Below are 24,181 nucleotides of genomic sequence, written 5' to 3'. Positions count from 1 at the left end.
ACTAGTTATAGACCTGGTATAGATTAAACAACAATTAATTAAATGTGTTTCATTTTCTAAGGGGGAATTGGGGTTCTGAAATCCAAGGTTTATTCTCTGTGTGCTGGCAATATGTTGCTCAGCTAATGCCAGTGGCTTTTTTTGAAGATTGTCATTCTTGCCATGCAGTATTTGCTAGTATTTTTCTGCAGCTCTGTTTCTGAAATATTTTTTAAACATGTTTGGAATACCTTTTAGAAAAAGCCACTGCAAAATTTTCAGGTGTCCCCCTCACCGCAAAGACAGGCACACATTTGCCCTCTGCCCACTGTGATACAATAGACCCTGCAGGGAACTTGGAGTAAAAGACTGTTCCAGGAATGGCATCAGTGACTCATCTACAGACATGGCACATCACAAGTCTGTGACTGAAGAGTGAAACAAAAATACATACTGCTACATGGGCAAATAAAGGAAACCTTTACAACATGGGAAGGGTGATGCTTTGTCACAGGGTTGAGTGATGCTGGTTTTCTCTTGAAAGGAAAGGTTGTCAGGTCTCAACACCTCTTTTCAAAGAGCTCAAAGAATAATTCTCAGCTAAAAGATACTATAAAAGGAAGATAAATGAAGGAAAATAGTTATTTTTAAGATGTAGCTGAATCTAAACTCCTGACTGTAAATGCTGGGCATGTTCTGAGAACACTTGTTTTATTATTATTGGACAGTATTTATGAATATTATTGAAAGTCTGTATAGGGAGTACTTTATGCTTCTGCTGCCTCATATGTAAGCCAAAAGCCAGAGCTACCCCTTCCAATGGAGAACCCATACACTGAATTGATACTTGATTTCTTCTGAAAAGCAAGAGTTCTCAACAGTGTCAGAAGGAGGTGGAGTAAGCATCTGTAATGTCTTTTATAACAGAACAGTTATAGTGAGTTTCATGCTTGAATATTTATCTACTATCCACCAGGTGATACTTTTGTTTTTCACCAGCTTGGCCACATTTATGAATCAGGGTTTTTCGCTTATCTCCACTGTTACCCAGTGATGAAAACATAAAAGGGTGGCAGGGAACCTGGTTATTGAGTATGCTGCCAAAAGTGCAAAGAAATAGAAGTGAGAAAAGGGAAGTGTTTTTGTCTGTACTCCCATTGTTTGGTAACCTTAATTTCTCTCTCTTTTTTGGAGTTTCAAAAGAGCATTGCCTTTAGCTTCATGTATTTTTTTACATTTGTGATCTTCAGAGCAATTATAAGTTACTTCTGATATTTTTAATGTGCAGTTTTATAGGAGACACCATGATATGAATTGTAGATGTGACCGTGTTCTATTTTTTTCTGCACAAACTGTGTTGCACTGAGTAACAGTTGGGGTGTGATCTGGCCAGTTCTTGCTTCATATTGGGTGCAGGGTGGATGAGCATAAACAGGCAGCCTGTTGCTCAAAGAAGGGAGTCTCGAGTATGAAGCAGCTGCCTTGTTTTATGTACACTGTCTGATCTGTGCTGTTGTGGACCCTTTCCACAAAAGGAAACGTTTTGGAAACTTTTTCAGTTTTAAGAGCTTGAAAGCAAAAATACAACCTAAGTGTAAGGGAAAGCAGAGGGAGAATGCTGTCCTGGAGCACCTGTTTCTTGCTATGTACTGACAAGTAGTTGCTGCTGTATTCCCACTTGGATGAAGCTGTGTATGAAAAATAAAAGTGGAAGGTGTTAGAAAGGTGCTGTTTCATTTAGGAAATTCTTTTTTATGAGTACAGAGACAATCAGAGAGTTTGACAGTGCAGTAGTTAAGGCTATTGTTTCTACCATGGTCCATGGGCTTTGCTTACATACCGATATAGATGTTCTTGGAAGCTACTGAAAACATACTGAAAATGTCTCCCATTGTTAGAGGTTATACAGTACAGAGAGATACAGTCTGACTTCTTTTTACCTGCCTTTTCACACAAAAGGAAATGGTTGCATCCCAAAGTGGAAAGGTTGACATAGACATAGACTTGTCTTTTGAATGCAAGAAATAGTTAATTCTCAGATCTGTAAATATATGTAGAAAGCTGCCCTGCATCTACATCTTGATCCATTAATGACCTGACATCCCAAACCAAACATGCATTTCCCAGGGGTGTCCTCACACAGGAAAGAGCTTGCCTTTTATCATGACCTTTAACTACTGGACTTGAAATGACCTCTTCTGGACACATGTGGTTTGCCTCCTCTAGGATGAATGCTTCTGATCAAAAATAGAAGACCACACAGTGATAAAACAAGCACAGTGTAGAGTCTGCTCCCCAGGTTTTTAGCCACTGACAAATAAGTACCATGTACTTCCAGATTCCAGAACAGAGACATAAAGGAGATAATCAGTATTAAATGAAGTGTGTGTTGACAGGTGAAAGATGACAGTGTACATCTGTGGAACTTTGGGTTAGGTGATAGAGCCCTGTTTCCCTAATGAAAAGGTGTGGTGTTAGAGATCCACCATGGACATCATTACAAACTTTCTCTCTTTACAATTGATTATGTCAGTACAGGGTGGTCTGGGCTTCTGTTAAATAAATGCCAGATGCCTGAACGTGAATCAGTTGTAATCAGAGGAGCTTTGTTTTCTTATTGTCAATGCACAGAAGGCTGACTGAGTCAGATGGATGCTCTCCCCACTAGCAGTAAAGCTGATGAGTCAAGCCTTGTTGAGCCAGTGATAAGGTGTACTTACCTTGATAAATCTCCATTGTGTATTTTAGAGGTTATGCTCTGTCTTTATAATGAGCTAGAGGAGAAGCCTTACAGCTTGCATGTGTCTCAGTTTTCCAAATCCATCCCAAGATCTGGAGGCCCAACCCAGCCTAGCAGTGCCATCTGAGCTTTCAGGGCTACAATAGTGCTGCCTGTCAAGGGGTGTTGCATGTGCACAGAGCCCTGGGCTGCAGCTGCTCAGGACAGTGTCATTTTTCAGAGGCATGAGTGTGGCATTGTCATTCAGTCAGACCTATGGTTCTGGACTGCATAGGCAAGCATCTCTCTCTGGATTGTACTGAGAACACGCTTTTAAGTGGGTTTTGGTTTGAGCTGGTTTGGGTTTTTTTCCACTCTGAATACTGTTTTTAGATGTAGCAGCTAAGCTGTGGTCCTTAGTGTTTGCTTACCTTCAGCTGTGGACTAAAAACATGTCCAGGCAGCCTGAAGCCAACTGGATTTCTTAGGGGAACTGTCTGTTGTATTGAATGTTAAAGTTTCTCGCACCATAGACATAGCAACAGCATAGGCCAAATTGCAGGTGTCTGTGTTTCTGAGATCCCCTGTCTGACTTAATGTGAACTTTTAAGAAAGCAGTTTTTAAAGAACTGGTTTTGAGATCCAGACCTTTTCCGCTTCCTCTCCTGGTGCCCCTCCAAAAACGGTCTGCTCTGAGGCTTGCATTCTGGCAGACAGCTGTTCATAGCACTGCTTGGAAAAGAAGATGTGGCTGTGTGGAAGGGCAGGGTTTCACTTCAGATAAATTATATTCCTGTAAATGTGGTCTGCTGGCAGGGTAGATTTGCTGCTTGTTTGTTTCTTCCTTATATTAGGGCAGCAGTGGGTTCCTTCATTTACACACTTCTCACTTCTATTTTGGTAATGTTTGCTTTTATGTTGCAGTTTAGGTGTTGTGGAGTTCTAGGCACATAACTATGTTGTCACTTTCTCGTAGTCTCGAAACATGAAAAAGTAGAGAGATGAAACGTCAGATAAACTGAAAAATTATGAACTACAAGAACTCTGAGTGTTACCGTTCTGGCCTTAAGGCCATGGATCCAAATGCTACTTGAGGCATGGCATCCTTGATCTCCTGCTGCCTTACAGCCTGCAGGCAGCCTGCTCTGCTTGACTGGCCCTGCTTGCTGTGGAGCAAAGCCACTGCACATGCTCCAGCACACAAGTCCTAGCATCCTTCCCACTTGTCAGAATTTGTACACATGTCCAAGTTCTGTCCTTTTGTCCATCTGTGCAATGCAGATGGATGCAGACTCGTTGTTGTTTAAGGATGAGTGAATTTGGGTGAATTTGGTTTTATGGGTGAGCATGTCCTTGAGGCACCGTGGTTCCTTGTTTGTGGGGCAGGCAGGCACTGTGTCCTCTGAGAGCAACTGCAGCTTCACAGCCCTCTGGCACAGAGGCAGAGGAGTGCAGGCTTTACTTACAGTGGGCTGGAGCACTTCTGCCAAGATACCATGGTGATCACTTCTTTGCATTTCTTCTAGATTTTTTGAACAGTTTCTTCACTGCATAAAAGTATTTTGAAGAGCATGAGCAGGGTACAAAAGTAGAAAGTAGTAAGTTTGGATAAAGGCTTTGGCATATAAGCACTTTAACTAAAAGTTAAGAGTTGAGTTATATTCAGGGTGCAAAGCATGCAAATTACCAAATTGGGTTGTAGGGAAATGCTTTCTAGCCTTTTAATACTGCATTGTATTAAATGTATATCAGAATGCAATTAAATATTAGGTTCTCTACAACTTGTAATAATACAGGAAGCAGTGAAAATTGGAATGCTAAAACCCAAACCCATTGAGCCAGAAAAACAGCCAAAACCATAAGGCACTGGATTTAATTTTGGGAGGCTGTATATACATGGGCAAAAATAATTGTGTATTGTCTTTGAATTATATTCAAAATAAAGAATTAAAATTCATGAGCAGGCAGGTGTGATTAAACTTTTCTGTAGGAAGAGTCCATAAGGATCTGTCTCTTGCACCTGCTGATTTGGGTACTCTATTAAAAAAGACTCAGTAGCTATTGAGTGAGTTTGTAGCAATCTAGTTGCTTGTATTGCGGGCTTTGTAATGAACATGAATTGCTTTTGTGTCTTCATCAGAATTTCTACCTGGCAAGCAAAGGCAAGAGTGAAAGCAAAGGAATGAATGATAAAAACAAAGAGGCTTTGCTGGAGGTAAGCCAACTCATTAGGCTGATGATGCAAATGTCACCAAAACTCTGCCACCATTTGCATCTGCTCTGCAATGACAGCATTTAGTTCTTTGTGGGAAATTGTGTAACGACAGGAACTTCTGTGATCATTGGTGTCTTTGTATCTCAGGTTTAATATGTAGATTTTCCTCTGCATCTGCCGCTTCTCATTAAAAATGCAGATTGTGCACTCTTAGGCCAGCCCTTGGGAGTTCTTATTGTTAGTGAGGTTGATCAGTAGCAAATAATTATCTTTAGGTTAGAAGTAGATGTACTTGTCACATTATTAGCTGTACTACAACAGGGGAAATAAAGTTCACTTTTCCAGAAAGTCTGTTTAATCTCTTGCCTTTCCTGCTCAAGTTTTACGTCAGATGTATCCTTGAGAGAGAAAAATCCAGAGCTATTTGAAAGAAAACATTACCAGAGTTCTCCAGGCAAGCAGTTTGGTTAAAAGTTCACAAAGGAAATGTTTTTTTCAGGTGACTGAGGACTCACATTTCAAAATTAATGCATTTCATGAAGGCACCAGATGTTAACCAGCAAAAGTCCTGGTGAATTCTAAATGAAAACATTGAGTGATAAGTCTGTTGGCATTAAAAATTACCCAACAGTAAGTCCTCCAAGTAAACAATTAGTAGATCTGATTAAACAGTGTTTTCAATGTATTTCAAAGTGAAAGCAGAGACTGAACTGTTTTTAGAGCTCTATGCAGTCTCTAAAGAATCTCTCTACTGAAGTATTTCTCTACAGAATCCATAAACACTGCAGTAGAGAAAAAGCCCCAACAACTATAGCCTTCACTGAGCACATCTAGTTAAAAACCTTTGTAGGTTTTTGCTTCACCCTTAGGGATGGAGGTTTTGCAAGCCTTTTTTATCAGTGTGAGCGCCCAACATTAGCTTGGAAAAGTTTCCTTTGCCTGTATAAGGTGTTCATCTCCCTAGTCCCCATGTCCATATGGTCACTGTCACAGGAAATGTCTTTATTTTTCAAGGGAGCATTTTTCTGCGATTTATTAATAGGATTGTGCATAAATGTATTTATTTTGTGCATTATTATTCTTGTTTCACAGGAAAGCTTCTGTGGGACATCCGTCATTTTGCCAGAGCTTGAAGGGGCCCTTTATTTAAAAGAAGATGGAAAAAAGTCCTGGAAGAGGCGTTATTTTCTTCTACGAGCTTCTGGAATTTATTATGTACCCAAAGGAAAAACCAAGGTCAGAAAGCCAAATAATCCTTTTTGCTATAAAACAATTCATGGAGATGAAAGTGTAGAACTCCCAAGGTGACACTTGAAGAGCACTGTCTGGTGCATCTGAGAGGGTTGAGGTTTCCATGGTTCAACTTTGACTACACCACCTGTGCAAATACTAGAACGTAGTCGTTGAATCCTGTCATGTTCCTCTCCTTTTGATTTCTAGGGATAGATAAAAGCATTAATGGCATATTGCTCCTCCAGAAAGCAGGAAGGGAAAGAAAAAGGGCCTTGCACCCATCAGCTGGTGGTGTGCTGCCAAAATGCTTCATGGTTATAAGGGTACCCTGTGAAAGAATAGCTTAAAAAGTTGTCAAGTAAACTAATTTCTTGTCACAAAAAAGGGTAGAATTTTACTTTGCTTGCCACTGACTTTCTACACCAGTGACCAGCATGCAGAAATGCTGTACTTTTTTAATACAGCAATCTTTTTAATAATGCTGTACTTTTTTAATACATCTGTACCTAGAGAATGTGTCATGCATTTTATGGCTTTTTAAGACTGCCCTTTGTGTAGAAAGAAGTGAGACAGAAGCATCTACCTGGCTGAATCAAGTTCATTGACATTTAGTACTACAAAATATTTTAAAAGCCTGAATTGCCAGTGCTGGATGTATTGCACATAAGGGCAGCTAGCTTTTAATTTCTACTCTGATGAGGTAGAACGGTGGATTCTGGGACTGGTGGTATATTTTTTTTGTGTTCTGAAAACCACTTCTGTTTCCACTTACAGCTCTGCTAATGCTTCATATTTAGAAACGCTGTTGCTGCTGGTGAAGCTTTACTGTTACTATTTGTGCTTTGAAACTTAATTGTTCTGCTATTTCCTGACTAAATTACAAAGGAAAAAAAAATTTATCTTGTAAAGGGATGTGGTGCTGCTGCTCCAGTGACCTGTGTTTGTAACTGAGTCACACTGAAATACAGATCACCTTGCTGCTTTCACAGCAATTTATTTTGACTTTATCTGACCCTGAGATAATGGCTTTCATGCCTCAAATCAGACTGTGCATGCAATACCCTATCAATTAGGATCTAGAATGCTATTTAGAAGGCACTTAAGGTGGAAAAAGTATAAGAATAGTTAAATGCAAAGTCCTTCTTGGACATTTCCTTGTAGCATGCCTCCAGCAATGTCCCGTAGTACAGTGCCAAAACATGTCCTGATAGTTACTCAGCCTTTCTTCATCATCCAGTGATACCTTTTTCAGTGACTTTTCATCTTAGTGCAAATGAGGAAAGTGCTTTCTTTCTTTGGGTGATAAGCTGTAAACATAGGCTCAGATGGAGCCACACAGTCCCCTTGCAGCAGCTGTTTGATGCCTTATGGCCTGTTAGACGTTGCAGCCTCTGTAACAGCCTGTGCACCACCTTGCCTAAAACTGAGCCATTTTTAAGAACTGTGTGAGTGCTTTAAAAATCACTATACTATCACCTTTAATCGAGTTCTTTAGGAGGTAGTCACAGGTCTTTTAAATGGTAGCACAGTCAGCTCTTTGCTCCTGCATCTGTAACAGCCTTCAGCAAAAGCATGCATATGTCTTAGCCATTCCAGAGGAAGCCAAGTCTCTTAGCTCTAATCTGTGCTTTATGGTGATCTAAGTGATTACTGCACTGTGTACTGGAGCAGCTGAGGATCAGGTACACCTGTCTGTTGTGGAGACAGTAATCTCTGGGACATGAGCAGGATGCAGTGAGGGTGTTAAACATCTCAAAGCACTGCAGCGGAATTCGGTAGAGCTCTTCAGTTAAAGCCCTTAAATTATGAGAGTTCATCCCACATCAGGGTGATACAAGTAGTGCACATGCACCTTGCATTCAGTTATGGGTAGTCTTTCTTTGAGGTACAGAAACAAACAGTTGGCAGGCAACCATATCTTCAGCTGCTGCAGCTGTTTTAAAATTCGTCATATATTCATGTTTTCACTTGTTACAAAAAAGGAAGAAGTCTGGCATACCTTTTCTGACTATAAAATACATGGGCAAGGTGAAAATACAGGGACACATTCAAATAATTTTACACACATGCTTGTGGTGATTTTTGTTGTTTCAGGGTTATTTGTTCACAAACCAGCACCAGTCAGCACTGCTGTCCTAATTTCTTTCTTCAGCATTGCTCTACTTACATCCCATTCAAAAACATGCTGTTAATGGACAAGGTCACAGAACAGCATCAGAATTACAGATACAATTAAAAAATCTGTTTCTTTAAATTGTGATGCTTTGTCATGTTAACGTTGCTTTGTCATGTTAACATTGCAGAAATACTCGTGATAAGCGCTTTTGTCGCTTGAATAAAAATCTGTTCCTTAGAAGATAATAACAGCTGCATTCGTGTTAGTCTTAATTACTATTGCCTGGTTCCTAAAGGAAAGGAACAACTCATTATACCACATGGATTTGACAAATTCAGGAGCTTTAAAATGGTTGATAAACCAAGGTCCACAAACTCACTGACAAAATCTCTGGCATCATCAGCTGCAGTGGAGACAGAAAAGACAGAGAAGCCCTCTCTACATCCAGTATGAAATGTTTCCCCACAAATCTTACTTGCAAACTCAATTTGTAAATAGTCAACGCAAGGGTATACTGTAATGAAGGTGTCACTAAGAATGAGAACAGCAGGCAGGAACCATCATATGCATATTATATCATACGCCCATATCATATCATACCCCACTCTGAGGGGTACATGGGCTTGTGGTTTGTTGTTTTCTTTTTCCTTTTTTTCCCCCCACAGTTTCCTGGTTTCTCAGTTTAGCCAAGAGTGACCATGTGAAATGGCTATTTTTGCATTTCCACTCAAAGGATTGCAAAAATTACTGTATGCAGGATTCTTCACTGAGAAATATGCCAGCAACAGAAACCTTGTTACTTTAGCAATATATTGTGAACAAGCAAATATTACGATAAACAGAAATTTAATTATGGCAGGAAATCAGAGAATATTCAAAGCAAAACAGATTAAATGTGTGCTTATTTCCTGATGAGGGTTTGTTTGTTACATGTATGAAAGTGAAAAAAGGCTCCCAAAGCAATTTAGAACCCCAAACCTTCTTTTTCCACTCAGAATTTTAAGGGTGTGGTTTCTTACTGTGGTGCTCTCTTTGGTCTTATTAGCCATAAGCTAAAATCTCCATACAAATCAATGAAGCACAGCAAAAGCAGAACAAGAGCAAAATGTTAAACTCTATTATAGATTATTCATAATATGTACTGACCTTCTTCCAATGTTTATTTTAAGAAAGGAGACACTTAAAATTAATCTTTGTTTTTTCAGTCAGCTTCATGAGAGTTACAGAAATAAAAATCGTTGGCATTCGTGCACTTGCAAAAGGTCCTATCAATGAGTTTCACATCAAAATTCAATTTGTTCTAACAATGATGGGCTTGGTTTTCATTTGTAGACATCCCGGGATCTGGCATGTTTCCTTCAGTTTGAGAATGTGAACGTGTATTATGGTTATCAACACAAAGTGAAGTACAAGGCACCTACAGATCACTGCTTTGTCTTAAAGGTAATGTGCAAGAAAAATAAGTTCTGCAAATGTCCCACAGTTTCTTTTATATGTAAACGTGTAAAAGTTTGAAGCTCCAAGGATCCTGATGAGATAGAATAACTCCTGCAAAATCATGTGTAATTGCTTCTTTGCTTCATCATTGATCAGCAATATATAGAACCCTAATTTTATTACTGATAGTCCTATGATATATATCTACACTGCATCTATAAAGTTGTCTTCAAAACAGGGTTGATTATACTGACTTCAGGTGACTGGACGCATTTGGGCAGATGATGATGAGAAGTCTGGCAGTCCCTAGTTGTGATGTTATAAGTACTATGGATTATATGCTAAAAAGAATGTCTCCCTTTTTTGTGGTGTAGTCATACCTGTTGAGAGGGTTTGTTGAACCTTGCAGGAATAGGCATCTCATTTGTCATATTTTATTGCACCACTGTTTCTGGCAGGAAGGCAAAATGCATTGCTCATCCACTCATGAAAATCAATGCTTGCTCTTGAATAAGTATTTCATTGCTGCCTCTCCAGGTAATAGCGCTGCAAATAGGCTAGGAATTCTGCATTCCTCTCAGGAAAGGAAAAGAACATGCTTTTCACCTAGTTCAGATAGCAGAAATGAAGCTTTGAGGTTGCAGTAATTGGGCTTTCCTTGCTATCTGTCATTTATACAGATTTTAGAGTACAGTGGGATTACTGTGTACAAGACAGAAGATAATCTTTTTGCTGCTTTTCTGTTTAAAGGCCTGCAGTGCAAACAAAGTTTGAGAAAACACAGTATCTTGCCATCTCAGAAAAATAAGTACAGGAAACATTCACATCAAAGGTCACTTACAGTACCACATTTCTGGCTGTAGTTGCACACTTAAAGCACTTTTTTTGTTCGGTTCCAAAGTGTCTGCTAGCCTAAATTACACATGGCCAAGCAGAAGTGGTTTATAGACACAGACTTATTTTCTGGAAAATATGTATCTAATTAGCGCAGATGAACTGTTTTAATGCTATAGTCTTCCACAAAACACTCTGCAGGAAATGCACGTGAGCTTTCAGAAGTTAACAGGTAAGAATTGCTTCTGAAAAGTACAACCTCTAATTTTAAAAAAAAGGAAAAGGAGAACTGATGTAAAAAATAAAGGGAAATTGACTTTTCTAACCAGATGATTGGTCTATCTGATTAATTTAATAACAGTGATTCACATTCTGTTCAGATGAAAATAAAAGCATGTTTTTTGAATGTATGCAGCAATGTGTTTAACTGTTCACAATAATTATGAAAACTTTCTGAACTTACTGCCATCTTTTCTGAAAAGAGGTATGCTACTTAAAATAGCAAAAAGTCACACCTCAGCTGAAATTCTTGCTTTATTTCATGTGTGATGTTAGCACTGTACCCTCAATGTGAAATGGGAAGAACAAGATTGAAAGCTCACTAAGGGAAAGCTTTATGTGTAATAGGTTTATAAATGCATGAATCCTACTTAGTAAAACTCTTTGCTCTGATACTTCTAAACTGTGTTTGCTACACTAGAAATAACATTATATAAATAATTATTTCTGAATGTAACTTAGTGATGAACAGATTATGTTACCAGGCTTATTTTTCTTTTTAATTCCTACAGGTCATCATTTGGGAGATTCTTTATCCACTCAGTTTCAGATTTGGCTTCTTTTAATGTCCGACTCTTGCAGTGGCTGGAGTTGGTCAGAAAGTATAGGCAGATAAAGATACCTTCATATCTTCTGTTGTTTCAGAAGTGAATGTCTCCCACTTAGGGTGGCTTTCTGAGGGTGATGCAGTGGAGAGTTTAATATTTATTATAATTTCTGTACATTAATATGAAGTCTATATATAAATAGAGTATTAATTCTCTTTGGAGACATGATGCTGAAATGAGTTCTGTCATATCCTTGTCTTACCTTTGGAGGCTGGAGCTGAGGATGTAATGTATCTTGAGATCTGAGGATCTCAAGGGCTGAGGAAAAGATCAAAGTTAAATATCAGTCTCTCTGATTGGATTCTTGGTGACGCAGAAGCGTGTGGACACTAACATAGAGCCATGGATATCGCTTAGACACATTTTCTTCCTGTTTGGCTTTCTCTGGAAGTGTCCCAGAAGAAAATATCTCTATTGCTGGGCAACACTTCTCCTGACATGTCAAAGGAAAACAAACCATCATTCTTGAGATATTTCTCATCCTGCCACATTTTGAGAATGAAGTCCTCAAGAGGAAATAATAGTACTCTTGCAGACAGGTGCAGTGAGCAAAAGACAGTGGATCTAATGGGTAAACATTTGTTTTAATTGCACTGGAAACCTGGTAATTTTGAAGGACTTTGGATGCCCAGTTCAGTCCAAGCCAGTTGGAAATTTCTCCACAGCCAAGGCTCTGCTGTGGCTTCACAGCTCTTCCATTCCCCTGTGTGTGCCTTGCCACAGAGAGCTCTGTGGAGATTCTCTTCCAATGCAGGATGAGATTATCTGCCTTACAACAAATGGGGGAAGGTAATTGGAAGAGTAGCAGCCATGGCCCATGTTAGCTGTTCACTGAGGTGGCTGTAAAGCAAAGGAACTATTTTGGGGGGAAAGGTTAGTCTGCAAGCCCTTATTTGCTCCAGCAAGCTGCAATGCCACTTGGAAAGCTTTTGAATAGCATACCACTACATTTCTAAAAGAGTTGTTGCTTTCTGAGGACCTGCTTAGGAGCTGCTGTGTCAAAGCAGTGAGCAGTCATCAGCCAAGTTACTTGCTCTGTTGTGTTTCAAATGTAACAAAAGAAACTGCCCAGCTCAGAGGCAGGAGACCAGCTTATAGTTCATAGTGCAGGAGAAATGCAAGGGCATGGTAGCAGCTTCAGCAGTGCCTTGCTCCCATGCTAGGTGGAAAAGCCTGCTGAATTCAGAGCCATGTTTTCTCAGCTTTGAGCATTGAGTTGAAAATATACTGTATTTATTTTTGACTGGTTAAGCTATTGGCATCCTTACTTCAAGAACAGGGATGTGCCCTTTGTTCATTCAAGTGGCAGCAAATGGCCAGTGAGGTAGGCTGGTTTGGAGTTGAATATGGCCTCATACTTGAAGGAAGTGTCCTTTCTTTTCCTGCAGTCCCCAGTTGTATGACTAGCCTTCTAAAGAAATAACTAGGCTAAACCCAGTAACATTTGTTCCTGCTTTGAAGGTTTTGTCTCATATTAGCAGAGAGAAAAGAGAAAACATCTCCTTTTGCCTCCCTCCAGTCTTGGTCATCTTTATGGTGTGTGTTTATAGAGTGAAGAGCACTCAAGAAATATTGCAAGAATGAGCAGAGCATTCCTCCCAGTCTTACATTTATATTCCAGGCATTGCCAAAAATGTAAAGAGGAACACTGCAAAAAATGTTAATCACAACCTGGTGATCTGGTTTTAGCCAGATCAATGAGACTTTTCAGATTGTCTGACACAGCCCTGAATAATACAGGTGTTGCCTCAATGTCTTCATGACATTTCTTTGAATGTTGCTTCGCTTTGATCTCTCTAAATGGGATGTGGGTGTTTTCTCCAATTTCTTCTCCTAGGCTACAGTTAGGTATGGGGCTTGCAGGACAGTGAGCTTTTGGTCCTAGTGCCTGTCCCAGCTACCATGCATCCAGTCACCAGGAGCTGGCAGCTCCCTCTGTCCTGTTTCTGTTTTAATCTAGGTGTTTCATTTCAACTTCAGTGATCATACCTGGGTTATGTAGCTGATGCTGGCTTGGGTATTGGTGTTAGTGTACCAACAACAAAATCATGTACATCATGGGCAGATTACTTTGATACTTAGCCTGAAGCTGTGGTGGGTTTTGCAGCCTGTGATATTGGAGCTGCACCTAAACTAGCTCAAATACAAATACTCTTGTCTGCAGATCCATCCTGTAAGATATTCCTCTTACAACTAGAGAAACACGATGTGTTGTGAGTGCTCCTTGTGTATTTTTTGCCATTAGGTCAGCACCCCTCTGTATATACTACACCTCAGAACAAGAATAGGATGTGCTTTACTTGTTTGTTAATAATCAAGACACTGAGGAGATAATGGGCAGAATTGTGGGGTGCCAGAAACAATTAAACAACACAGTGTCTACTAGCAGAAGAGAGAGTTTTTTGCTGAGCTTATTCAGAAGCTTCCTTTCAGGATGATTCAGGAGACAACTGCAATAACAGAACAAAGCAGCTACTTCCTCATATCAGGCAGCAGAAAGCCCAGCTGTGACCAACCAGAAAGAGCCCAGCTGGCTGGTTGGTGTCTGAGAGCAGGGTCACCTTTAGCTGTCCCTGTGCAGCAGACCAGGACTGGGATGGCTGGGTCCTGAGGAAGAGAGTGCAGCCTGGTGCAGAGGCTCCAATGGATTTGGCTTTCAGGAATCCTTAGGCTTTGGGGCAACTATAAAACTTGAAGAACTGTTTTATTTCCCAATGGCTATTTGGTCTGTGCTGAGCTTTAACTTTCTTAAATGCACTTGTTCTACCACTGCTAAACCAACCTTCCTCCCTCAAAGGAAGTCCCACATTTCAAAACCCAGAAACTGCACAAAGAACCCTCAGATTATTAAAAACAGAGCCTTTGAGTAAAAGAAATACTATTTTGGACTCCTGCTCCTGGAAACATGCAGATTCTTCCTATTTTGTGCTCAGTCTAAGTCAAATGCTTGCATAAATTTAAAGATCCCACCCTTCTCTTTGACATCAGATAAAGTGAGTCTTTTCTTAATGGAGACCTCCATATGCAGAGAAGAGGTAAGCAGAGGGCAGCCAAGTTTGGAAAAAGACCTGTATCACTCAAGCCTACATCTGTTAAGTTCAAATTTGTCACTCTGTTCCCAGCACAGTGTGCAGGAGAAGGTCACAGCTCAGCTCTCCCTACCACCCTGCAGGGAGTGCTGGCCACTCCTGGGAGAGCAGTGATGAGGGAATAAAATTCTCTCTCCAGCAAAAATAAATTTGCACACTGCACACAGCAAGTGGGAATTGTTTGGTTCCTCAGAGTCACCATTGCATTTACAAATGAGTGGTTTTATGTCTAGATTCCCTGCAAATTTTCTCATTCACCATCTACTATGTTATATGGGAAATTCTGTGGAAATAAATGAGACATTTAATGATTTATTTCATATTCTAAAACTGAAAGCCCACAAAAATAAGGTATTTCACCAGGAAGGAAGGGATCTGTTCATCATGCTAGCAGCAGCATCTATTGCACTGAGCAGAAATTGTGAGCATAATGTTTATTTTGTGGATTGTCTCTGTGTGTGCATGCGCACGCATGCTCGTCCAGGAGCTGATTTTGTCACACCATGTTGAAAAATCTTTCAGTGCAGACAAATAGCAAGGTAATCTATATGCAAATTTGCTGGTTTAGTCAGTCTGATGTGCCTGTGACAAAGAGTGGATTTAATTATAGTTTATTGGTGCTGGTTATGCTTGAGTAATCTGAAGGTAATGGTGCATAATGCTGAATTAATCTAGGATGAAAAAAAATTGGTTTCCTGGGGATAAACTAAGACAAAGGCGAATCATCCTCTATCTCCACAGCTGGGTACGTTTTCCTGTGCAGTCAAAATAGTTAAGTTTTCCTGGCATCATTTGGACACCATGATTAAAAAAAAAAAAAAATCTAATGATCCAAAGAATTTAGGAAGTAAATTTTCAAAAAGAGTAGCTTGTTTGCAACAGTGGCATCATTCTAGCAGGTAATTTGGTATTCAGCTGGTTCTCTCCTGATTCTCTCCTCCGTCACATCCAGTGTGCTCTGTGCAGGCTGAGTCATGTACATAATGCATGCAACACAAAGACAGTTTAAAAGGTAGAAGGTGAGAATTAGCAGTGTTTGAGATAGAAAACACAATGAACAACTATGTAGAAGAAATGGCTAGTGCAGGAAACAAAGACAGAAAACAGATTTTCTATTTCTTTTTGTGGAAGGTTTGGAAATTGTGTTAGTATGAGTGCTTCAGGTAAGTGTTTCAGATGAATTTCATTGCTAGATAAAGTGAGAAAGCAAAAGTGGAAATACTTTTTATTGCAGAACCCTTACAGCTACACAGGATTATATCATGTACATGCGCAGTTTTGAAAGATTAATGTATAAACAGTGGGGAGAATAAGGACAGAGAATGGATAGGGAGAAATTGAATATGATAGCTTTAGAAAATATTATTTCCTGCATAAAGCAAACCTCTTCAGTTACAATGGCTGTTACATATATTTTTGATGACCTAAAAATTTTGCCTCAAGTCATTAAAGAAATGTAGGTCAAAAGAATAATTTCCTTATAATAGGGCAATTACTCTTTTATATGTAGAGTTCCTACATCATCAAAAGATCAGTTCAGCATGATCATCTTCATGCAAGGAGTGCATAGCATCAGAATTTGACCATGTTGAATAGTAGATTGTAAATCTGAACTATTTCCATGTGACTTTTGGAAAATGCTGAGTATTAATTCTACTTTCAGTCATGGGAGCCAGAAGAGTCTCAGCTTTTCAGAGAAGCTAGTTCAACACAGCACAAGTTCATCAGTAGTAGTTAAGGTATCCAGAAGCATTGACCATTTTATGAAAATCTGGCTGAAAGCCAAAGCTTGTGATCCAGAGTTAGTCACTCTTTATGCTTCTGGCTGTTGTTTCTGCCTCAGAGACTGAGCAATGATACATATATTTTGGGGCAAGGAATACAATGAAATGCCTGAGTAAGTTCAGTTTACTTTTCATCTTCAGTGTTGGAAGAAGGCAAAGCAAAAGAACATTTTATTGGTATAATCTCCAATTTCATGCGCACATGGCCTTCAGTCATTTGTTTTGGCAGACACTGTAGAAGCCACATAATTCAGTTCCCATTTCTTCAGGTTTTCAATGTGTTCTATCTTTTTTTCCTTAGGCAGAGGGTTTACTTTATATATGAAAATGTTATCTGTGGACAAATATTTTTTTAAACCTTTCCAGAAAACAAGCTCCTTATATTCATATGCTTCTGCTTTTTTATCTCCAGACAGTTGATACTGACAGAGGAGAACACTAGCTTCTGTTCCAAGCCTTTTCAGTGCTTTTCCGGGTGAAACATAGCACATCCTTTTGCAGTCTGACGTTCGAGATGCTCAGACCTTAACACCTGGAAAATCAGGCTCAGTGATGTGACCAATTCATTATTATTAAGAGTTTTGGCATCAATAGATGAAAGTTCACTGTAGTCCATATTGTTTCAAAGCACTATTCCATTTTTTTAATGTGGGAAAAATTCTGTAGTCCTGTTCTACTTGCATATTTCCACTTTTCTTTTAAACTATGACTTCTGGAGTTGTTGCTTTTTAAGCAGTTGCCTTCCATAATTCATTTTGGTGCTGCATATTTCAGAGGCAAAGGTGCTAAACCTTCCCAGAGAAGATGTTTTCACTTTGCTGTCAGATGATTTTAATGATCTTTTCAGGACGTGGTATGCACCCTATAACAAAATAATTTATCTGTGTCTATGTGTGAGATGTATAAGGTGTAGCATACTGAGGTTAGTGTTATTTTGCCTTAAAGTACAGTTTTTCTCACATGGCTGTCATGACTGATGTTGCTGACCTCTGTTAGTCTCACAGCAAGGTTATTACAGAGACTCTGAATCTAGTTTAGCAAAACCAGACTTGCACAGTGACTACAGCTGCTTACATCTGTGGTCTAAGCAGTCTCCCAAGACACAAGACGTGTGAAAGGAGGAAATTGGTCCACACAGAATCATAGAATTGCTTAGGAATCTTCATACCAAGTCAGCATTTCCAGTCACTTCCAGCTGCCTAGATACTTCTTCAGATTGCTTATTCTGAGTCACCATTTTGATGTACTATGTAGTAGATTTTGCCTGAAGTTTTTAGTGGAAAATTGAGCTTGTAAAGGTCAGCATTGAGAGCCGAGACCTCTGCCATTTGTACTGCTGAAGCAATTCCACTATGACACAGTTTCTCCGAGTGAGCCAATGGTGGGGTGGGGTGTAACAACTCTTGGCTGGAACATTTTACCTTCCTACCTGAAGTAGCATGCTTCATGCATCTAAAAACCACAGGAGGCCAAATGTCTCCATCTGAGCCACGTATTAATAACCTTGTATGGGTATAAACCCTCAGTGCTAAGCTTGGTGCTACTGGTGTTTGTTCCTGTGGTCTGGCCTTGCAAACAGCTGCTGTAGGCAACCTCTGCACTGGCAGCATGGAACAGTCTGATCCGTAGCCCATGGGAGGTAAGGAGGATATTTCCAGTTGACCCCAGTGGGCTCTGGATCCACTAATAAGTTAAGCTTTATGTGTCATTCATAAAGTTACACGTAAAAAGAGCCAGTGCTGCTGCTGCTTCTTGGAAAGTGAAAGACCACACATTTCTCAGCACTAGCAAAGAGATTATACAGGGTGCCTGTGTGGCTCTGAGGTGTCTGACCTTCCTTCTCAGAGCCTGGGGTTCAGCAGCTTGCTAGTTTGGTCCCTAACTGACAGCATGCATTTGTGACTGCTCACTTAATCATGGTTGCTGATTGGAGTAATTTAATCAAGGAGCTGATTGGGGCAATTTGGAATAGGTCCCAGTGGTGAGTATCAGTAGTTAAGATGGATTGCCTAGTGGAGACAATAGCCAGGAAAAGACAGGGTAGAGGGTAGCCAGTAAATAACTCACATGTCCAGCAAGGGACACAATCACCTTGTTCACTGACAGTTCCTCCTCAGCTTCTCAGGACGGTGGGAACCACTCAGTCTGAAAATATTGACAGTCAGGGTAAGGAGTGAGGTGAGGAAGCTGGCTGATGATGCTACGTTGTTCAGATCATCGAGGAAAGGGCAGACTGAGGAATTCTGAAAGGCCATTGTGACGCTGAGGTTCAGTGCTCAGTAGTTGTTGGATATATAAATCAAGCATTAGGAATGTTTAGGAAAGACATAGATGATAAAACATCAAATGTGGCCTTACCATGGCACAAGTTCATGGTTTCTGCTCACCTGTGCAGTTCCAGTCCTCTCGTGTTAAAGAGGATATATAATAAACTTGGAAAAGTATCAAGCAGGAGCAACAAGGATAAGGAAAGGTAAGGAATTAATTTGACTTGAAGAATGACTGAAGAGACTAGAAGCCCACAGGCTGAAAAGGAGGGACAGCTTACCAGAAGTGTGACGCAGATCTCTAGGCTCAGTAGTGGCATGGAGAGGTGTGGCTAGGGGTCAGGCATTCACTGTCTCTTCCAAAACAAGAATGTTACACAAAGCTAGGGGCAGGCAGGTTCAGAGAAGGAGGTTCTTCATACATTTTATGACAGGTGTTGTGGATGCCAGAACTCTCTGGGTGCTCAATAAAAAGCTGAAGAAGTATCTGGAGGAGAACCTAATTATGGAGAAACCCAGTGTGGCTCAAAAAATCCCCTCACCTGAAAATCATTGTAGACAGAGAAGGAAGTGTCATGTATGCTATCTTGTTCTTTCTCTTCCCCCATTTCTGGCCACCCTCAAAGTCCAGATATTGGGTTCAGGGACCTTTGATCTGACACAGTACAGGTGTTCTTGTGAAACTAAGACTTCCATAGGGTGCCCCAGAGGAGAGGTCTGCAGCAGCCCCTCTTGAGCAGCCCAGAAGCAGATCCCCGTGGCAGGGCTGTGTGTATGTGCAGCAGCATTAGTTTGCTCTGTGCCATGACCTCCCTCTTGTTAATGCAGTGTGGACATTCTTCCAGATGTTTAAAGAAATAATTTGTTAAATTATAGAAGTCTGCTATTTTTAGTTGTAATAAAAACACACACTTGTAGGTGTGGTGTTTAAAAATGGGGGTGGAATTAGTAGATGCAATGGACTTCTTGTCATGAAAAAGAAGGGAAAATAAACTTGCTGTTTTTTTCCTTTTTTGAAAGGTTTGGGTGCCATCTGCTGGGTTCAGTAGGACCTTACACACTGGAGCAAAATTGCTAATTGCTGGTTGAAAAGTGCCTGAAGCACTGAATTTACCCAGGGTTGCAGCATCTTTGGTTGCACCTCCTGGTTTTTTGGTCTCCGTTGATGGTAATGTAACCTAGGTATATGGGATGTACTCTGCCACACAAAAAAATTGCCTGCTTACAGTTCCCTTTTAAATGTACCATTGAGGCTGAATTCTCTAATTATTTTCACTTTTTTTACCTAGTGGAGAAACAGTGGAAGGAAATAAGGATTTTTGGGCATTGTGTCCTAGCCACGTATTGTGCTAGCAGAACCTACTCTGAGCAGCATTCAGGCTGTGTGAGGCTGTGGGAGATGAGGACATGTGGGATGTGGACATGAGGATGTGGGAGATGCTGGGAGCTGGAGCAGGCTGTTTGTCCAGGGGCTTGGTTACTGCCTCCCTTTGATACGTGATAGAGGTGTGTAAAAACAAGATTCAGCCCAGTGTGTGAGCTGTGTGAAGGGGTGATTGTGAGTGTGTCTGGTGGCTGAGGGTCCACAAAGTGGACATGGTGCCTGCTCTGCACCAGGTGACAGTGAGCTGGCACCTCCAGGCTTGCAGTGTGAGATGTCCCTAGCTCTCAAGCTGGGAGTGCCCCAGAGCAAGGTAGTGGCATAAGGTAGCCACAGGCACTTGCAGGGGCTGAAGGAGACTTTGCATATTCATTGTCCAGGGGAGATGGCTACCTGTGTGTTTGCAGAAAAATGGCCAAGAGTGTGACCTGTGTTAGCAGGGGAGTGCAAACAGTCACCCACAGCACTGCCTTGGGATGCATCTGTCACTGTGAGACCTCTGAAGAGTAATACCCCTTGGTTTTGTTCCTCCTCACATGTGTTATGTTCCCTCTCACTCCTTGGTTTGATGATACAGGGTTTTGGCCACAGCAGTGGCTTGTGCGGTCTCATCCTCTCATCAATCCCTTGCTACTCATTCTCTCCCCAAGCCACAATGTCCCTTATCCCCTTGCTGTATGTGAGATCATGCTGTGTACTGCTGGGTTTAAAAACATATAAACCAAAACTACAGCATGATGAAATGGGTTATATTTAACCCAGACCAGTTCCGTTTTTATTTTGCATCAGAATGTGGCCTCCAGAGCAGCTGGGTCAGCACAAGCAAGGGAAGCCTGGTGTCTGCAGTGCTGAGGGGGGAGCAGGGGACACATGGCTGAGGAGCAAGTCCACTGTATTTGGCTCTGCTTTTGACCCCCTGGATCACCCAAGCTATGGGCACAGTTTGGCCTCCATGCCAGGATGTCCCAGGCAGCAGCAGGTATTTGTGAGATGGCACCTACATGAGCCAGAGGCTGGCAGCACTCTGTGCTGTGAGGGACTTTCCTGAGTTCCCCATGTCCAGCACTGCTCTGTTTAGGGGCTTTATGACATGTAGAAACCCAGCGTCCCTGATGCTAGGCAGAGGAGTGCTTTGAATTTTTAACTGCACAGCCTGAAAGGAGACTGGTGTGACCATAGTGACACCTTGGACCATATTTAACTACTCTTTTGTGCTTTCACAAGATTTCAATAACTGTGCACTTACAATTTCTAAGAATATAGATAGAAATGAAGACGTAAATAGGGGATAGTGACACCTTTTTCCTTTGGGTTCATTCTTTTCTTTGCATATCAAGAGATGGCAGTATGTTATTCCATCCAAGTTACTAAAGACTTACATCCTTCTCTGCTTTAGCAGGGAAACCAAATTCCTTCACAGTCTTAAAGAGAATGTTCAGTCCTAGGCAAGTAGAAAGTCTGGTATTTTGGTGGTCTTTGAGTTGCAAAGGTATGTCAGCACATACTTGTACTACCTTGATCAGTAAAGGAAAGAGATCCTAAACTTTGTCCAAAAGAAAAAAAAAGGTTTAAAAATTGTAGAGGTTTCTAGTACAAACAAATGAAAAAATACTTCTGATGGTGTTGGATTTTGAATGATCCTCTATCTAGGACATATCAGAGTTTTATATAACTTTTGCGAAAACAGTACGAGTAAAGCAGAATAAAAATGTATAGGAAGAATGCTAGAATTCAGCCCAAAGAAGGGCAGTCAGTTAGGAGGAAAAATCTGTTTTAGCTGAAAGTTTATACTTAAACAAATTTAACATACTCTATGAAAACTAATTATGTTCAGCATTCAGTCTGGGTGCCTCACATATGACAAACCACAAAATGAGAAGCAGACTTCCTTCCAGTGTTTGTAGAGCGTTAGACCTCAAACCAGACCAGTCGTAGACTTCATTGAACTCTAGATAACTGTCACATTTCTGAAGCCCTTAAATTCATGTTACAATGCATTAAAATTATTTCAAGCAAAAGCTGCCAGTGGCAACTTGTATATAGTTCATAATCACTGTATTTTTTCTATTTTCTTACACTCTGCTTTTGCTGCCTTTTTTTTTTTTTCAAATCATCTTCATGATGTGTTCTCACAGGGTCAGTCTGTGGGGCCTTCAGACTTTTGTATAGTGATTTAATTTCTGTGTTTGTCTTATTTTATAAATTAATATCTTTCAGCACCCCCAGATTCAAAAGGAGTCACAATATATCAAGTACTTATGCTGTGATGATCAAGCAACCCTGCATCAGTGGGTAACAGGAATAAGAATTGCCAAGGTGAGATTAAAAGTAAATTTACTTTAATACATTTTCTGTAAAATCAGGTTTTTCTTGGGTTACTGTCATCACGTAATTTTAGCTAATTTTACTATAGAAAGAAAGATCAGAAATGCATGATGAGGATGAATTTGCTGAATGTTCGTGTACATTAGCTATCAGTGTACTTTTCTTACTAACACAGGAGTGAGTTCAGTAGCTATAAAACTCAAGTAGTTGTAAAATTTACTGCACAGTTATCTGTCTCAAAAATAATATGCTGTGGCTAAAGATGTGCAAGATTGGGTCAGTCCAGTTGTGACAATTTTCAGACAGTTCTACCCAAATTGTGCCCCACTGTGTTCAAAGAGATCCTAATTGACAGCCAGTTTTTCTTTTGTACAAAACATTAAGGGAGATAGATTTATACATAGTCCTGGTATTGGCTGTATTTTCCCATAGAGACCTGCTCCTCTTATCTCTTGGTTTGGGTTTTTTCCCTACAGTTCTGCTGTAGGGTGACATATAAAAAAGGTATGGGGTGAACATCAAATTCTTTTACACTGACAGAGCTGTTTGCTCTAGTGCCTGGGATTTGGTGTAGCAAGTCTCCAGTTTGAAAATGTGATACTTGGAAAAAGATTGGAAAAATATATTTACTGAGAACAGTTGGTTTTAAAGCCAAGTTTCAAGAAGTTTACAGATACTGAAATGAACATGAAATGTAAGAATGCTATCAGTTGGACTGTGTTTGGTCATGGGGATTCATGTTTTATTGTGCTATTACAGAGATGTTTTCCATCTGGCCCTACACAGAAAAGGGCACACTACTTGGAGAAAGGGACTTTTTAACAAAAGTAGGTAGGAAGAAACAGGGTCAGAAAAGTTGTCCAAGAGCAAAACAAATGCTTGGCCTATGTCAAGGCTTTGTCAAGCTCGTATTATTGTTTTGATTGTTTTGCAGTATGGCAAGACACTCTATGATAACTACAAATGTGCAGTGAAGAAAGCTGGCTTGTCCTCTCGGTGGGCGAATCAAAGAGTGGTGGAACCAGCTGCCCCTGCAGGATCCTCATCAACAGGTACTGACACTGTCACAGCTTCAACAGCAGTTGAAGCAATTTATTACCCTCTTATCATCAGTATTGCATGGAGTTATGGAATCTTTATTCAGGGAGCTATCCCATGGATTCAACAAGATGTCTTTTAATAGACAGGCCAGTGTAGCTCTGGTCTATAACTAAGCCCAGCAGCAAAACTCTCACTTTACAGTTAGAACTTGGAGAATACAAAGACAGGTCACTGAAGATCAGTTTAAATATGCAGAACTTAATAAGGTATTTTTCTGTTGGCATCTGAATCCTTTATCCTCCGTCTACATTTTGCGGACTGATGGTCCATGTCTTGAAGCTTTCTGTTTGCCCATCTCTACACTGGCTGTACTGGAGTTTTTCTTCCCATTAGTAAAAGGGATGAGTGGGATATTCCAAGATTGGTCATTCTAGAAAGATTATTACAGGATGAGCCACCATCTTTCCTAGCCTTTCACTCATTTGCATGGTAGTAATGTGGGTGTTAGGACACAAGAGTAAGAAAGGATTGGGTTATTTTCTAACCTTACTTTTCCAGTATATTCATCATACTGCTATTACTGATCTTACCATGCTACAAATACAGCAGTGCATGATACTAGCTGTAACTTGCATGACTAATTTTAGTTTACATGCTTAAGATATGCTTTGTTAGGAAGGGCATGCTGACCAAGTACTTACTGTCATAGCACAGGCAAAGTCAAAATCACTGTTGGCAGTTAATATTCTGACTTCTCACGTAGACAACTCAAGATCCTCCAAACACCTTTCTAGGGCTTCATTTCACCTTTTTTGAGTTATGTGAGATAGAGGATGCTCTTCCCACTATTCTTTGGAGTCAAATCTGTGTTAAT

General features: G+C 40.3%; 1 protein-coding gene across 1 annotated transcript in view; it reads left to right on the top strand.

Annotated features, from left to right (window-relative positions):
* The window catches only part of APBB1IP (amyloid beta precursor protein binding family B member 1 interacting protein), a 61,521-nt gene that overhangs the window by 31,694 nt on the left and 5,646 nt on the right, over positions 1-24,181 (top strand). The window contains exons 8-12 of the mRNA XM_085050482.1: positions 4,839-4,913; positions 6,006-6,149; positions 9,595-9,705; positions 22,159-22,257; positions 23,201-23,318. Coding sequence (XP_084906608.1) covers positions 4,839-4,913; positions 6,006-6,149; positions 9,595-9,705; positions 22,159-22,257; positions 23,201-23,318 — 547 coding nt within the window. The remainder of the gene's footprint in view (positions 1-4,838; positions 4,914-6,005; positions 6,150-9,594; positions 9,706-22,158; positions 22,258-23,200; positions 23,319-24,181) is intronic.

Source organism: Lichenostomus cassidix, chromosome 2, assembly GCF_008360975.1.
Source record: "Lichenostomus cassidix isolate B80296 chromosome 2, HeHo_3.0, whole genome shotgun sequence".
Taxonomy (NCBI): domain Eukaryota; kingdom Metazoa; phylum Chordata; class Aves; order Passeriformes; family Meliphagidae; genus Lichenostomus; species Lichenostomus cassidix.
The sequence above is the reverse complement of the archived record's forward strand: the minus strand, read 5'-3'. Positions and strand labels throughout refer to the sequence as shown.